The sequence below is a fragment of the Silurus meridionalis genome, chromosome 5 (genome assembly GCF_014805685.1).
Source record: "Silurus meridionalis isolate SWU-2019-XX chromosome 5, ASM1480568v1, whole genome shotgun sequence".
NCBI lineage: Eukaryota > Metazoa > Chordata > Actinopteri > Siluriformes > Siluridae > Silurus > Silurus meridionalis.
Window position 1 is genome coordinate 25,190,000 of NC_060888.1, and position 16,823 is coordinate 25,206,822.

A 16,823-nucleotide genomic window follows, 5' to 3' on the forward strand; every position below is an offset into this window, starting at 1 on the left:
AGAATACAGATTAACATGGCAGAGGTAGATCTGCATCTTCCTGGAGGCAGATCAGGAAAAGAATGTCTGGGTTTATTTATTATTTTTTCTTTTCGCACTACAAAGGTCTGTTTGTGAAACGGTCATGCGTTAGAAGTCAGAAGGAACTGTCTGAACCAAACTATATGGTAAAGATATGGACTATACCATATTGAATTGCATAGAAGCATATATTTCCATATTTCTGAATCACATTGTGTTGAACCAAGCCGAAATCGGACAGCACCGCATCGCAATGGGCTGAATGGTATCATATCGCATCGCATCTCTGATAGATTCATATGTATCTTTAATGTATGGTGTTGTTGGCTATGTGTCGGCCTCAAAATGCACATTCCTAGTAGTTAAGACGTAATTTAAATTTTCACAATCACAAGTTTGCTGTTGGTTGGGTTTTATTTCTCTTCGTGATTTGCTGAGATGTTTCCATTTTGTAGTCGACTCAAAAAAGCTAATCGAGCCATCATGAAAGTCCTGTATAGTCAACTTTGGAATAATTGCTAAATGACGGCATTCTCGTCTACACGATGCGGCATAGGCGCCGGGCTAAAGCGAGGGCCTCCTTCCATCTGTTGCATCAACAAACACTTTCTAAGGCTGTGACAGATGCAGACACTCACTTCAGCACCCCAGCATGACAGAAATCCTCCTGGAACATGCCACAGACACACACACTTTCCCCAAAGTGTACAGCAGCTATATATAGGCACGGAACGTGGATCTTATCATCAACTTCAACGTCAACTGGTCCTATCGTATGAAACACCCTCCATCTTGGAGTCCAAACATGCCTCTCCATGAACCACGCTGAGAGCAATGCATCTTAGCGCTAAGCTCAGATGTTCCGGTGCCTCGTAAATAGAATGTAAGTGTAGCGGCTACATGTTTGATGCTAGCTCGGTAACTTCGTTCACCTGACACGAATCAGTTTATTTGGTATATTTTTACGATATTTACATCAGTGAATCAATTATTGGTTAATAAAATATGCCTGTTTTTTTATTCAGGAAACTGATATATACAGTATCTAGAGTAAACAAAAACAAAATTTTCTTATTGAGAAAACAAATCAACAATACGGTGCAATGTGTTATTTATTCATACGCATCATGCTTTTAAATCATTTATACCATCGTCTTTCAAAATGCTGGATTCTGATTGGCTGGAAGGTGCAACTGCACACTGAGTTACAGCCACTGCCTATATATTTGTGACCGTAGTAACATACAGTTCAAGATCAATTCAGAGCAACTGCTACAGTAAAAAAAAAAAAGACCTTTTTGAGCTGATTGGAGGATTTTTATAGGGTAAATTTTGATCAATGGACCGAGATGAATTTGAGGAATTGGAAAAAGAAAGCGTTAAAATGTAATATAGAAATATAGAAATGACAATGTAATGAGAAAGGGCACTAGGAGTTAACTCCAACAGCTTCATCGCACAAATGCACATAATTTACATACCCACGATATCTCTCTCTCTCTCTCTCTCTCTCTCTCTCTCTCTCACGTTGCAATACAGTGTCACTCTATCGCAGGTGTCTATACCAAATTTACACCAAATTCCAATTTTATTAATGCTATTATTTATATATAGCATTGGAAGATTAGTGATTGAAAAAAATCGGATCATTTTAGTATCATGGTTCTTTGAATCTTGTTCATTAAAAATTTTGTTGTCATTAAGTTGTTCCTTTGATCAGAAATCAAATAAAATGTAAAATTTTCAATAAGCAGATTCCCAACACGTCTACATACACAAACTATGACTATACAGTCATATAGACTATATAGTGGTACCTGGGATAAGGCGTTCCAAACGACCCCAAATATTCATATAAAAATACAACTAATAAAGACTAATATTATTTAGTATTTAGCATTTAATAAGGGTGCATAACATCTAAAAGAGGTAAACAGTATCTTAATTTGGTACTTTACCTTCGAGAAGCGCAAATGCTGGCATGATAGAGATGATGTTCGGAGAATTATTGTTTGGAAGGAGAATGTCCTTTCATTATGATGTCACCGGAATCACTGTTATATGTTATTTTTTTCTTAATGATCTCCACTGATGGATTCTTTTTTTCTTCCACCTTTAATAACAGGCTTCTTTTTCTTTAGCAACATTTTTAAAATGTATTTAATGAACACTATTTCAACACTCAATAATATATAATTACTGTTATGATGTAATACACGAGATGCACTACGATATAATAGTGTATAGGATTAATGACTACTGTACTGTGGGATTAATGAAACAAAGACACAGAGATAAACAGCGCTGAGGCGTGCTATCACAGCGAATTTAAGACGCTAACTAAACTTTACTGAGGAGGGAAAGCGTGCCGGTTGCGTGACGGATGAACCGACGTCCCCTCGAAATCTCCACCGCGAGTTTCGAATGATTCGTATCCTAAATTTTTATGTGTAAATTGATAAGAAAATCTTGCCAAATGACGATTCGTATGCTGAATTATACGTATTTGGGGACGTTCGTATCCTGAGGTTCCACTGTAGTTCCAATAATTTATGTATGTATATATATATATATACAACAGCATTGTGTTTATGGGAGTCATGTGACAGAAGAATATATATATATATATATATATATATATATATATATATATATATATATATATATAAAATAATAACAATGAACCATTATTTGTATCCCTTCTTTATTGTATATGTTTCATTGTACAAGTATTTTCATAAAAGTAGCATTTTAAACAAGAAAATATCAGTATTGGATACTTTTCTTTTCTATTCCTAGTCTTCTTTTTCCTTTCGTTTCCATGCCAACCTTCACATTTCCTTTTATTTGGCTTGTTTTTCTGTCTGTATCAGTGTGTGGTTAATGTGATCAGCGAGCTCCAGGCGCAGATGCGCAAATTTCAGCAGGAGATCACTACACGCATCCGGGAGCAGCGGGCTCTCGAGGGCCACCCGGAGAACCCAGATCGTGACGTCCACAATCGCAGCTCCGATTCGGATGCGTGCCCTTCTGACGCCGAAGACCCCAAACACCACTGTAGTTCTGGAGGAGATAACGTAGGCGGGCTTTTTTTCGCTGTGCCGTGAAGCTCACTGCACGTCCCTGCTTACCATCACAGACTCATTTCCACTCTAACATTATCAAGCCCTGCTGCAGTGGGGATTCTCATGGTTCCTGGTGTCCACTGATCGCTTGAGTCTGGAGTCTGGGATTCCTGCATGATTAGACCTCTTACTAATCCAGAGGGTGTTGAGAGTTTCGGTCTCTGTAGAGAAAGTTGGGTTTGTTGATGGTTAACATTTCTTTAGTATATTCTATCACTCTTTTCTTGCTGCTGTGGTGGTCTCATAGGAACAGATACTTCTTTTGTATCATAAATGCAACTGGACCCTATGGACCTCCGTTATAACTTTTACATTTTAGCTCCAGGTTCGCGGTTCCAGTTTCGTTGTTTGACCTTTTTCCGCTCATCCAATGATCAAGTTCTTCAGCAGGTTTCAGGACTGTTTTTTTTTTTAATTATTATTATTTCCCTAAATTCATTTCCCCACCTACAGTACTTTAGTCTCTTCTCATTGAGAGTGTACATAAATGTGTATACTTTGAGTTGCTATGTTATTAAGTGCACTCCTACCTACACGTTCACACACCAAGGTTTCCACCTCAGGATCCCGCTAAAAACTTTAACCCCGTATCTGTTGGTCTAATCAGAAATGGTTTAACCTTTGAAACATTCTCTCCTGCAAAAACAGGACCTACTGGGGTGGAACTTGTCCTACTAAACATTAACAAATGGACAAATGCGAGCTTCAAAGAACGGCTAATCCTCTGACGGTTAAGCCAGTGGGAGTTCATGCCCGAAGCAGGATTGGAGTAGCAAAATGACACATTGGGAAGCAGTAAATCGGTGGCTAAAATGTTGGACTTGGGATTAGAAGGTTGTGAGTTTAAATCCCAGCACCACCAAGCTGTTGCTTCTGAGGGTTTGTGCAAAGACTTCAGCTGCTCAAGTGTACAGTATATATGAGATAATCATAATTTGGTGAAATGTAGCTAGATTGGAAACAACTCTAAGGAAGTATCAGAGTTGAATTTAATAGGAACATTTTGAGCATGTAGATGACAGATGTAAGTGCAGTATCAGCTTTGCTTCCAATTATCTCATTGTTATCCAACTGAGAAGTTCAGGGATAAGGAGCTGTCTCAGGGGCCCTGCAATATCAGCATGACTCCATTTATCTCATTTTTATCCAACTGAGAAGTTGAGGGATAAGGAGCTTTTACAGGGGCCCAGCTGCTTGGTCTAACAGCGTGGTGTTACTGAAATTTGCACTCAAGGTCTTCGAAGTCCAACACCTTAACAACCGAGCTACCGCTTTCCAAAAATAGACATAGTCAAGATGTGCATGGGGTGAATTTAACAAATGCTAATATCGCTAAGAACAATGAAATCGTCACCACAGTATGTCAAACTCATATGCTTGAGCCAATATTACATACATAATTATTACACTAATCATTAAGAAATTAATACAATTGTCTATGAAAAGTTCATACAATTTCCGTAGAAATATTTTAATTTGAGACATCTTTTAAAACCGAAATGTATAAAACCATGAACTCCTTGAAATATTTGATGCAAAATTAAAAATACGCAAAATCTACTGTGCCCACATACTTTAAACAATATCTAAACAACCGTCTAGAAGGTAAACAGATCTACTGCACATGGTACTGTATGTGCACCTAATAAATGAGCAACTCTCAATATATAAATATATAAAACTACATGTTGTATATTAATGGTGGAGGAACCTGAGCCAGGATTTCAGATGTGTACTACTAAGAGACTGATCAATGAAAAGACTTCCCTCAGACTTCCCTTAACAGCACGGTGTGAGATGGGTTTGGGCTCTCGGACTCTGGAATCTGTCTGGGATTCTCCGTTCCGATCTTTTTGGATCGGGATTATTGGTTTCCTTTCACAATAACGTTTTCATTTTGTTAGTTTAGACGAAATAGATGGGTGAAACGTTCTTCGGGTGGTGGCAGTTTCCTGATGATCGACGCATTAATCCGAATCATCACCCGAAACCCTTAACACGGTGTAACCTCCTTAAACTGTAGCCGTAGAACTGATTCTTGACGCCATGTCTATGTGTGTGTGTTTGTTTGTGTGTGTGTTATTAGCAGGCTCTGGTGCATGAGCTGAGAGCTCTGAAGGCCAAAGTGGACGATTTGGAGAACGAGAAATCGCAGTACGAGAGGAAGCTGAAAGCCACAAAGGTGACGCGAATTTCGATTTAATCATTTGTATGTGGATCGTTTTATACTTGGCAACCCGTTTTCATCTTTGTTATGCTGCTAAGTAAAGAGTTCTCTGGATTGATTCTTCAACACTTCTGGACCTCTTCTGCTCTCAGTCTTGACTTCTTGACTTTCTTTTCATCAAGTTTGATAGGTTTTTTTTTCTCCCAAAGGAGACTGCCTGAGGTGTAATTAAGCAAAAATTAGGGCTGGATGATATGACAGAAATATCATATTGCGATACTTGAGGACATTCCAACAATGTAGACTGTGCATCATGATATATCATTTAGCTAAGAAACTGTCTGCTAAACAGTTACACTGAGTCTGATTACACTTTTAATGTCTATGGAGATAAAGATTTTTGTGCAAAAAATTCCATCAAATCAACATTATTTAATCAGGACCACTTCATTTGTAATATTATGGACAAACATACTGAGATACCTGACTTTTGCAGCCATTTGTAGTTCTTTTTCAAACTGTTACCACAAACTTGGACACACGATTGGCTCCGGTAGCATGAGATTTCCCCGTCTTGAACTGTGCACAAAGCCAGCTCCATGAAGATCTGCTTTACATGGGTTGGAGTGGAAGATCTCCTGCTGTAGAGCTATAAACCCTATGAAAATCCTTTGCAATGAATTGCACCCCAGGCCTCCTCACTTTGCCTACATCAGTACCTGACTTTACAACACTGTTTTTGTAGCTGAATGAATCTCCATAAATCTCTACAAGAACACTTTGAAAAACTAGTGTTATCTTCCCAGATAAATGGAGGTTATTATAACAAGACTAAATGTGGAAGATGTTCAAAAACCACATCAAATCTTTGTTCATGAAGAATACATCACCATACCAATAATATATCCGAGAAGTATATCGATGAGCAATTATCGCGATATTATATTATACCGATATATCGCCCAGCCCTAGTTTGAATTACCACTGAAGCCTGGCCACTTTGTTAAATACAGTACATGTATCGTTTAAAAAAATCCCATTCGTTTAATTTTTCCAATCTAGATAGTACCCGAGTACTTGAACAATTCTGAAGCAAATCCACCATAAAGGTTTGTATTTACTAGAACTGTGAGTCTCATTTATATGATCACACACATTTAGATTCATGGCAGCTCATTGGGCCAGAGACTAGATATTAAAACAGACAATGAGATGAATGAAAATACAATGAAAGACAAACAATTGGACAAATAAGTCTCAATTTTTATTCTTTGCTTCATGTTTTAGATCTTTGTATCTCATCTGTTTAGAGTCGATGCTCTTGTTCGAGCAAAAAAGCGATAAAAAGCCATAAACTTTTCTCTATTTCCTTTCTCTCTTTCCTCTCTTTGGCTCTGTCATGTATTCTATCCTTCTTTATATTACATTTCTCACCTCTTACTGTCTCCTTACTCCTTCCCTCTTCGTCTCTTTCTCTCCCTCTCTAGCTGTCTATCTCTTATTCTCTTCATGTGTGTTACCAGTCGCTCATGACCAAGCTCTCGAGCCTGAAGCTCACAGTCGAGCACACTCAGGTTGAGAAGCAGCGCTGGGAGGAGCGTTGTCGGGCCGCTCAGGTGCTTACTCGTCACCCTCTAAACTTCATCATAGTTGTACTTCAACATCATGCTCCTCTGTTCTTCAACATCATGCTCCTGCATTCTTTCCACATGGTGCTCTTCTGTTCCTCACCATCATGCTCCTGCATTCTTTACCCATCGTGCTCCTCTGTTCTTCACAATTGTGCTCCTCTGTTCTTCAGTATCGTGCTCCTCCCTCTGTTCTTCAATATCATGCTCTTCATACTTCACCCATGGTGCTCATCTGTTCTTCAACATCGTGCTCTTCATTTCTCCTCCACCTTGCTCCTCCCTCTGTTCTTCAACATCATGCTCTTCATACTTTACCCATGGTGCTCCTTTTGTTTTTTAACATCATGCTCCTCTGTTCTTCACCACCTCACTCCTCTCTGATCTTCAATAATCATGCTTTTAATGCTTTACCCATCGTGCTCCTCTGTTCTTCAACATCATGCTCTTCTGTTATTCAGTATCGTGCTTCTCTATTTTACACCATCGCGCTTCTCTTGTTTTCCTGTGTCTTGTATCTCCATGCACTGTCAGCGTATTATCACCCTGCCTACATTGTACGGTGCTTTTGGTTTTATCCTTATCCTCATGTGTGATTTGTTGGTGATGTGTGAAGTTCGAAGGTCTTTTCGTGCCAGTGTCAGCTTCAGAGGTGAGAGAAGGGTTGATTTCTGGTTTCATGGTGGTCAGTTTCCTGAAATAGAGTAGACAGTGCACAATTAGCTTGTGCTTTTTTGCTGAAAAGGATCTAATGGTAGGCGTTTTGTGCTCCACCAGCTTATTTCAAACCTCACTGCAGCACAGACGAGTAGAATAATAAGAGACCAGGTCAGATACTTCCTTCTGGTTTTATTTGTCAGTCTGTAGCTCAATTCTTAGGTACCCTAAGCCCCATGGCTCTCCTTTTAGCCTGCGTTTTTGCTGGGCATCAAACAACAACACTGTGGTGCATCAGATGCCAAAAATATCTTCTCAGCTTTCTCAGGTTTTCAAAATTTGTTCTCAGCTCTCAAAAATCTCTTCTCAGGTCCCCAAAATTTGGAGTCTTATCCCCTATTTATTTCACAGCGCTCCAGAATTTGTTCTCAGCCCTCAAACATTGGTTCTCAAAAAAAATCTAGAACATGTAGATCCTTCTTCTCTGTACCTTTTAATCATCCAATCTGTTTCTCCAGTGTCTCCAGATGTTACTGTTCACCTTCTGTTTTCCTTGTGGACATGGCACATGTGGCTCCTACACCCCATTAAAGTTTTCATGTGTCCTGTGTTCACACCACAACCCCACCACCACCTCTGGTTTGACCCTCTTATGTGGGATCGATGTACCATGGTGTGTATCCTGCATTCGACATGGGATATTTATTGATTTCTTGCCATTTTTGCAGACGGAGATCAGCGAGCTTCAGCAGATTTTGGCCTCCAAAGATGCAGAGATTGAGAGTTTACGAATTCAACTGTTGTCCAGAGGGAACGTGAACAGTGACGGTGTGGACAGAGGTGAGCGAGGCGTGTCTGCTGGAAGTGTCATGCAGCTGACTCTGTTGTTTCCTCTGCGGATTGTGTTAGAGGTCGACCGATTCATTCGTTTTGCAATTAATCAGCAGCGACAGTCGATTGCAGAATCAGCTGTCGGCAAAATCCATACAAATATGGCTTCCTGTTTGCTGTCATTACGAGAGCGCTCTCTAGAGGCGAATCACCTACGCCACATGCTGTTTGTTTTTACGCGCGAGACTGCGCGCCGCACGGAGAGCGCTATATTATATTTATCATTCAGAATTACTTGATTGTATAGTTATATTCATTAGTTCATGTATTTATTTGATCACATTTTCATGTTTCAGTACTTTTTTGTTTTTTTAATAAAGTTTAGTACTTTTTGACATGTAGTATTAGGTTTGTTTGCTTTTTATCCAGGATCCATTAAAATAACTAATCGGTTGATTAATCGTTTATCAACAAGTACGATCCAAACTATCTATCTGTAAAATCCACTATCGCTCGACCTCTAGTGTGGGTTACAGATCGACTACATGACGTCCTGCGTCTAGGATTTTTTTTTTCCTACATGATCTTTTTTCAGGATTAAATATTCCATCCCAGTGCCGTTACTTATATTTTAAAGCTTCCTTCTTGGTTTTCAAAACTGTAACACTTCAGTATTTATACAAAAAAAGATCGCTGTGTAAAATGTTGATAAAAACAGAAAACATTGATTTGGCTAAATTTATAAACCTTTATTTTATTTACAGTTGAACATAGAAAATGTGCCTTTAAAAAAAAAAAAAAAGGTAATTTTGATTTTGATGGCTGAAGCACAAAAAATTGGGACAGAGCAACAAAGTCTGGAAAAAGTAAGCGTTATTAAAATTAAACAGTTGGAGAAACATTTAGCAACTAATGAGGTTAACTGACAGCAGGTCGGTTGATGGCATGATTGGGTATAAATATCTGTAAAAGGCCGTGTTTACGAAACAATTTAAGAATAATTTTCCTCAACATCTAATGATGCAAAATGTTACAAAGATTCAAAGATTTTGGAGAAATCTCTGTGCACAAGGGACAACTTCTTGCCTTCTTCTGGCCTTCAGGCATCACTGCATTTACAACAGTCATGATTCTGTAATGGATATTACTGCATTGGTTAATTAACACCTCCAGAAATCATTGTCTGTGAACACAGTTTGCCATGTCAACCACAAATGCAGGTTGCGTCTCTGTCATGTAAAGAAGAAGGCATGCGTGAACATGATCCAGAATTGCCACCATTCTCACTGGACCAAAGCTCATTTTAAATGTACTGAGGCAAAGTGGAAAAGTGAATGATGTCATATCTCAATCATGTTCACGCATGCCTTCTTCTTTGATGATTGAATTGAGTTGTCATGGCTATATTTTTATATTTTTAATGTCTTTATGTTTTACGAAAATAACAATTCAGTGCAGTTATTCGAATCATATGTTCATGTATAGTCATATAGTAGAGCATAAAGTGAGATTTTATAGTGTGATGCTGAATGTCAATCACTATACTGTAATAATTACTAATACATTTTTTATTAAGTTTTTTTATACCCACACGTGACGGGCAAAAGTATTGGGACACCTGCCTTTTCCAGACATGTGTTTGTTCCCCAAACCACAAATTTGGAGGCATTCAATTGTATTGGACGTCCTTGGATTCGATAGCAGGAAATTTTCATCCACACTCAAACACCCAAACCTGTTCCAGCATGACTATAACCATGTGCACAAAGCCAGCTCCATGAAGATATGCTTTAGCTGGGTTGGTGTTGAAGATCTCCTGCTATAGAGCCCTGAGCTTAACCCTATTGGGATGAATTGGAACGGCAATCCAGGTCTCCTCACCTCACCTACATCAGTAACTGACTTTACTAACACCCATTATCTGAATAAGCAAAAAAATCTAATAGAAAATCTACCCAGAAGAGTAAAACTAGGGGGAGGAAATGGGGACTAAATGTGGAATGGCATACCAATCTTATGGTCAGGTGTCCACAAACTTTTGTCCATACCGTGTAATTTTTTTTGTTGTGTATGAATTTATATTGTACTTATATATTCTATATCTATCTGTACAGTGTGTATGTTAGTGTAATTATCGGTGGTCTGGGAAATGGACACTTAAATATCAACAATGTCGCATCAGTTTAGCTCTGTCTCGGAGCTGTCTCGAGGTTAACTCGTATCTTTCTGTTCTTGTGGTCTCTCTTCCTCTGCTCTGTGATGTAGAGGAGGTGTACAGGAGGAAATTAAAAGGCAAACGTAAGCAAATGCGTGACAAAATGTCTCCACTTTTGCACCTAACTGCCGAACGCCTTGATTTCCCAGCATGCAGTTGTGCCTGCTGTGTGTCTGTTTATATGTGTTTTTATGTTTGTTATTGTGTATGTCTTTGTATTGTGTGTTTGAAGACTGCATGTCCATACTGAATTTCTAGCCATATGTGGTTCCTCCCCCAAACCCATGAAGATATGGTTAATCTTTGGGAAGATGTTTCACTAGAATTTGTGGTTGAGATTTTTGAGATTTAATTCAGCCGTAGTAAAGTCAGGTACTTGATGTAGGTAAGGGGAGGCGGCCTGGGGGTGTAGTATGCCAAAGGTCTTCAATAGAGTTTGAGCTCCATAGCAGGAGATCTTCCACTCCAACCCCCTGCAAAACATACCTTCATGGAGCTGTTTTTGTGCACAAAGGCAACCTAGAGAATCGGTTTGAGTCTTTGTGTTCAAGTGAAGGGAAGATTTCATGCCACCAAATTCATCCAAAGGGAAGGAAAAATAAAAATATGGAGTAAAAAATGCCAATTGAGTGCCTTCAACTTTGTGGAAACAGTTTGAGGTAGAAACGTATATGGCTGGAAAAATCAGGTGTCCCAAATATTTTTGGGATATTATATAGTACATGTTTTATTTCTTATATTACAAAGTTGCATTTTAACTGAAAGAAGCCACACAGAGTCTGGTTTTTAGAGATTGGTGTTTTAACGTGTGTGTGTGTGTGTGTGTGTGTGTGTGTGTGTGTTTTCCAGATCTAGAAATGCAGAAGCTGAAAATCGGGATGGAGTCACTTTTAGCTGCGAACGATGAAAAGGTTAAAGCTTGCTATAAAAATGGCAGAATAGATTTCATATTGCTCGTGTGTGTGTGTGTGTGTGTGTGTGTGTGTGTGTGTGTGTGTGTGTATGTGTGTATTGTATATTGTATTTGCATTTCAGTTTTGTTTAGTTTTGGTCTTTTTTCCACAGGATCGTCATATTGAGGAGCTCACAGTGCTGCTCGGCCAGTACAGGAAATGCAAGGACATGATGGTGCTTTCTCAAGGTAACACATTACAATTCAATCAGATTCCACTGGATGTGAAGTGCGTATAGAATAAATAGCAACACCCTACTATGACGTCCCCCCAGATTTAAAACACTCATGCTTGCCTATAAAGCCAAAAAATAGAGGAGTACCCTTCTACCTCAGAGCACTTATTTTACCCCCAGACTACAGTCTGCTGACGTCTCCTCACCTCATCTACATCAGTATTTGACTTTACTAGAACCCTTATGGCCAAATGAGCACAAAATATTTCACAGAATCTAGTGGAGTATATTTTAACAGCCAATGGAGACTAAATGTGGAATGAGATGTTTAAAAAAAATAACACATAACAATCTTATGGTCAGGTGTCCACAAACTTTTGCATTCACAGCGCTTCAGTTTTTTCCACATATTGTTCTGTTAAAGGCTTAAATTCATTATTTTCCTCATAATTCTACAACCAATGACAACGTGAACGAAGTTCGTTTTGAAATCTTCGCAAATGTATTAAAAAAAATAAAAAAACACGTACATAATTATTCATTGCTTTTGCATTGCAAAATTGAGCTCAGGTGCATCCCGTTTCTGCTGGTTGAGATGTTGTAGAAACATCCTTGAGATGTTTCTACAACTTGATTGGAGTCCACCTGTGGTAAATTCAGTTGATTGGACGTGATTTTGTAAGGCACACACCTGTCTATATGAGGTCCCATAGTTACAGTGCATGTCAGAGCACAAACCCAAACCATGAAGTCCAAAATAATGAATGAAATTAATTTTGGATTAAGACTGTAACATAACAATATGTGGAAAAAGTGAAGTGCTGTGAATTTTTCCTTGTAGCAGGAACTGTTCTCTTCTCAGACACTTCTGTCTGGGCGGCTTGTTTCAAATGACTGAGTCTCTCTATCTCTCTCTCTCTCTCTCTCTCTCTCTCTCTATCTGTATGCAGTGTGTGGTGATCGTTTGCTGTGTGGCAGCAGTGAGGAGGATCTGAGTGGGTCACTGAGGAGGCGAGCTCTGCCCCATAAAGCTCACTCAGACATTGTCATGTCTGACCTGCAGGTTCGTCTCTAAACCCTGTCTCACACACATCACTTACTTTAAAATTTAAGGCTTCTTTTCTTCTTCTTTCGGCTTCTCCCATTAGGGGTCACCACAGCGGATCATTCTTCTCCATACCCCCTGTCCTCTACATCTGTCTCTTTTATTCCAACCACCTACCTGTCTTCCCTCACCACATCCATAAACCTCCTGATCCGCATATTTGATTTGGCACATGTTTTACGATGGATGCCCTTCCTAACGCAACCCTCGCCAGTTTTTCCTGGCTTGGGACCGGCACTAAGAGTGCACTGGCTTGTGCAACCCTAAAGGCTGGGTTACTTACTTTTAAAGTCAAGTAAGTAAGTTAAATAAGTGAAGGATTCGAAAGGAAAGGAAAGGAAAGGAAAGGAAAGGAAAGGAAAGGAAAGGAAAGGAAGAAAAACCAAAAGACAGAACAGAAACGGCGGAAAGGCATGGAAGAAAGAAAAAATGGCAAACAGAGAAGAGAAAGAAAGAATAACAAAAAGGGAGAAAAGAAAGAAAGAATAACAAAAACCGGAAAAAAAGAACGGGAAAAAAGAACGAAAGAATACACTTCCAATATTCTGGGTTCATTTTTTTTTTTTTCTCTTTTTCTGTTCAGATGTCGTCATCACGAGGGACGCCACAACTCCTACTGCCCACGATGTGCCTACAAAATGAGCTTGATTCTAGGTAAGGAATACACACATGCACACACACACACACACACACACATTCTCATACACACATACACACACATACACACACATACAGGTGGCAGTGTGTGTCTAGAGGGCTGAAATCTGAGCTACACTTTGGGTTGCAATCACACTGTTTTTCCTCCTGTTTCTTTTTTTCTCTTTCCTATTTTTTCTTTTCCATTTCTTCATTCCTTCACTTCATCCATCATTCTTGTCATCTTTCTTTCTTTTTCTGTTCTTGTGTCGGTATCGCAGCTGTCGCAGCCTGCAGTCCCCCATGGACTGCCACAGCTTGCACAGCAGACAATGGCAAGTACTGGGACATGTGGGTGTTTTTGTGTGTGTGTGTGTGTGTGTGTGTGTGTGTGTGTGTGTGTGTGTGTGTGTGCACACTGGATATGCAAAGAAAGAATTTCAATGTTCTGCAAAGTACACATTACAAGTAATAAGCACCTTCGTTATAGAAATTGAATCCGATAATTGGATACTGAATGACTTCATTTCTACACTGTACTTCTTTACAAGCGTGTATTAATGAACTGTAAGGAGCCAAGGAGGAATAAATGTGTGATGATGGACTGAAAGTCGAGTTTGTTTCTCTGCAGGACGACACTGAGGATGCTGTCTTCCAGTCTGGAGGAGTTACAGAGTGGATCCAAACAAAGGGTTTGTCTCATTTAAAACAACCATTGGGATTCCCATTTTCTGTCCCTCTACTGTCGCGGAGCGAAGCCAGAATGTTGGATAAAGAAGGCTGATCAGTTTTTTTCACATCCAGATTGTTCAAAAGTTATTGATTTATCCTCATCACCGAAGGTCCATTCATTACAGCTCCATCATTGTTGAGGTTGCTGTTCATTGATAGCCACTAAAATGCATTACTGTTCATGCAAACTGTGGTCCTGAGACATTGTAGTGAACTGTTGATATTAATTCCAGTCCAAATCCATCTCTTGATTCTAACAATAACTTTCGACTTTCCTTCTGAATGGGATTAAAGACAGTTGTTTAAATGGAATTTCCTGAAAAACACTCACATCCTGGATAACACCACTGACCCGGGGCTCTCATAGAGGGCTTTTATTTAACATATTAATATCTACATTTGTTATTTATTACATAATTATAATCTAAAACCGACTGAAGCAACCTAAACATCCATGTGTGCACGGTCACATTATGGCTGTTACTTCAGTGGGTTTTGCCTTAATTATACCATGGCCATGAAGGTTTCTTTTCTGACGCAGAATGTTTTATTGAAACACTTTCTTACCATTTATCTGTTCATCGCTACATTTAATGTTACGTTTTCCTGTTGTCACTTATTTTATAGTAGCAATGAGCAGATCATGGTTACAGCTTTGCTTCTGACTAGAGGTTGAGCGATAGATTTTACTTACCAATAGCTAGGTTGGATTGTACTTTTAAGATTAATCAATCGATTAAAATAGATACTGAATTTAAAAAATTTTAAATCATAATACATAACACTTAAGGTAAAATAGTACTGAACTTCAACAGTACTAAATCATGAAAATGTCAAATTTAAATAGATATGAATATATTCATTATATTAATAAACATAATAATATGAATAATGTTAATAATTATAATAATCATAAGTAATGAATAGAATATAGCGCTCTCCGTGCAGCACGCAGTCTCACTTGTTAAAACAAACACCACGCGGTGTCAGTGGTTCGCCTCTAGAGGCCGCTCTTGTAATAACAGTGGACTTTCTCAGCCGCTGGCACATTGTGACAAGAATTGATCAAAACTGCCCAATCAAAAACAAGCATGATCTGTGGCCATGGTATAACTAATGTAAAATAATTTATAGAATTAATGGTTAGTTACAGTTTTCCTTTTAACCATATGTGCATGTATGTGTGTGTGTGTGTGTGTGTGTGTGTATATCTGTGTGTTGTATGTCCTTTTTTCTCTTTTTACTCTATATTTTCTCTATTTGCTTACCCAAGCATGCAATGGGACAGACTGTAGAGCCAGTTCTAGAGGTACTAGTATCCAACAAAAAACATTAACCCTTTAACACACCCACACACTCACTCACACACAGAGCTAAAGCATTAAGGCCTTCGTAGAAGACTGATGTGAAATATAAGCTCGTAATAGATATGTAGAAATAGACAGTAAATTTCACTCCTATACCCCAAACAGAGTCGGCTCATATCGGAGAGCAGTAAGTACCAAACTCTTCCTGGGAAGTTTTCCAGACCCGCACTAAACGGAGAGAGGGAACGACGTTCATCTCCATTCCAGCTGTCGCCTGATGAGAGCGAGGAGAGCGAGATCAACCTGAGTAAGTGGACATCTAAACACTGGCTCTTAGATAAGATTAGATTCAACTTTGTCACTGTGCATGGTAAAAGTACATGGCTAGTGAAATGCAGTTAACCAAAAGTGCAAATAGCAATATATACAAATATATATACATATACACATGGATCAGACGTAACATTATGACAACTCCATGAAGATCTGTTTACATGGGTTGGAGTGAAAGATCTCCTGCTATAGAGCTCTGACCTCACAATGGCACCTCAGGCCTCCTCACCTCACATACATCAGTTCCTGACTTTACTAATTGCTACATGATCACAATTATCTACAAGCACACTCCAAAATCTAGTGCAACTCCTGGAGAGTAGAGCTTGTTCTTCAAATAAAGACTCAATTTGGTACAGTGTGTTAAAAAAAGAAGCCAATCTTATGGTCAGGTTTCTTTAGACTTTTGTCCTTATAGTGTACATGAAATCAAACTTGCATGCTACTGTAATCCACCAGCTCCAATCACAGCGCTTTTCCTCTTACTGCTTCTAACACCGCAGTGTTTGCATGTCTTCTGCTCTTCCTTTTTTATCCCTCACTCCGTCTCTTCGCCGCTTTGCACTTCGGTATGAAGATCGCTGCAGGAGTGCCAGCGCCCCGGCGTTAGGTACCGTACCCTCGCCTTCGCTTCTGTCTCGGTTTCAGCATGACATAATAAAAACATTCTGAAAATAAAAGGTATGGATGATATAAAAGAAAAAGGCATGGATTTCTTCTCTGGCTAAGGGACAAAAAATCTGAAATGCTTTCGCGCTTAAGTAATCTTTAAAATCTCTATTTCTATTGATGACTTTTACCAGAAAAACGACAGTTTAAACGACAATATTTTTTGTTTATTTGAACAGCGTTATAACATTGGTTGCATGAATGTTTCACTTAAAATGCAATTTAGACAAAATCTTAGCAAGCCCCACCCCTTTCCTGTTTTAAATTTA

The 16,823-nt window shown here is 39.0% G+C and overlaps 1 protein-coding gene across 17 annotated transcripts in view; it reads left to right on the forward strand.

Moving 5' to 3' along the window:
* The window catches only part of ppfibp2b (PPFIA binding protein 2b), an 85,913-nt gene that overhangs the window by 50,352 nt on the left and 18,738 nt on the right, over positions 1 to 16,823 (forward strand). For 6 of the 17 annotated variants that reach the window (XM_046849941.1, XM_046849939.1, XM_046849944.1 and 3 more), the window contains 13 exons: positions 2,895 to 3,098; positions 5,233 to 5,328; positions 8,327 to 8,438; positions 10,695 to 10,727; positions 11,494 to 11,555; positions 11,710 to 11,785; positions 12,723 to 12,835; positions 13,461 to 13,531; positions 13,795 to 13,848; positions 14,145 to 14,205; positions 15,519 to 15,554; positions 15,718 to 15,859; positions 16,463 to 16,495. In XM_046849941.1, the coding sequence (XP_046705897.1) occupies positions 2,895 to 3,098; positions 5,233 to 5,328; positions 8,327 to 8,438; positions 10,695 to 10,727; positions 11,494 to 11,555; positions 11,710 to 11,785; positions 12,723 to 12,835; positions 13,461 to 13,531; positions 13,795 to 13,848; positions 14,145 to 14,205; positions 15,519 to 15,554; positions 15,718 to 15,859; positions 16,463 to 16,495 (1,093 nt within the window). The remainder of the gene's footprint in view (positions 1 to 2,894; positions 3,099 to 5,232; positions 5,329 to 8,326; positions 8,439 to 10,694; positions 10,728 to 11,493; positions 11,556 to 11,709; positions 11,786 to 12,722; positions 12,836 to 13,460; positions 13,532 to 13,794; positions 13,849 to 14,144; positions 14,206 to 15,518; positions 15,555 to 15,717; positions 15,860 to 16,462; positions 16,496 to 16,823) is intronic. The other 11 variants (XM_046849942.1, XM_046849956.1, XM_046849940.1 and 8 more) reach the window with 10 other exon arrangements.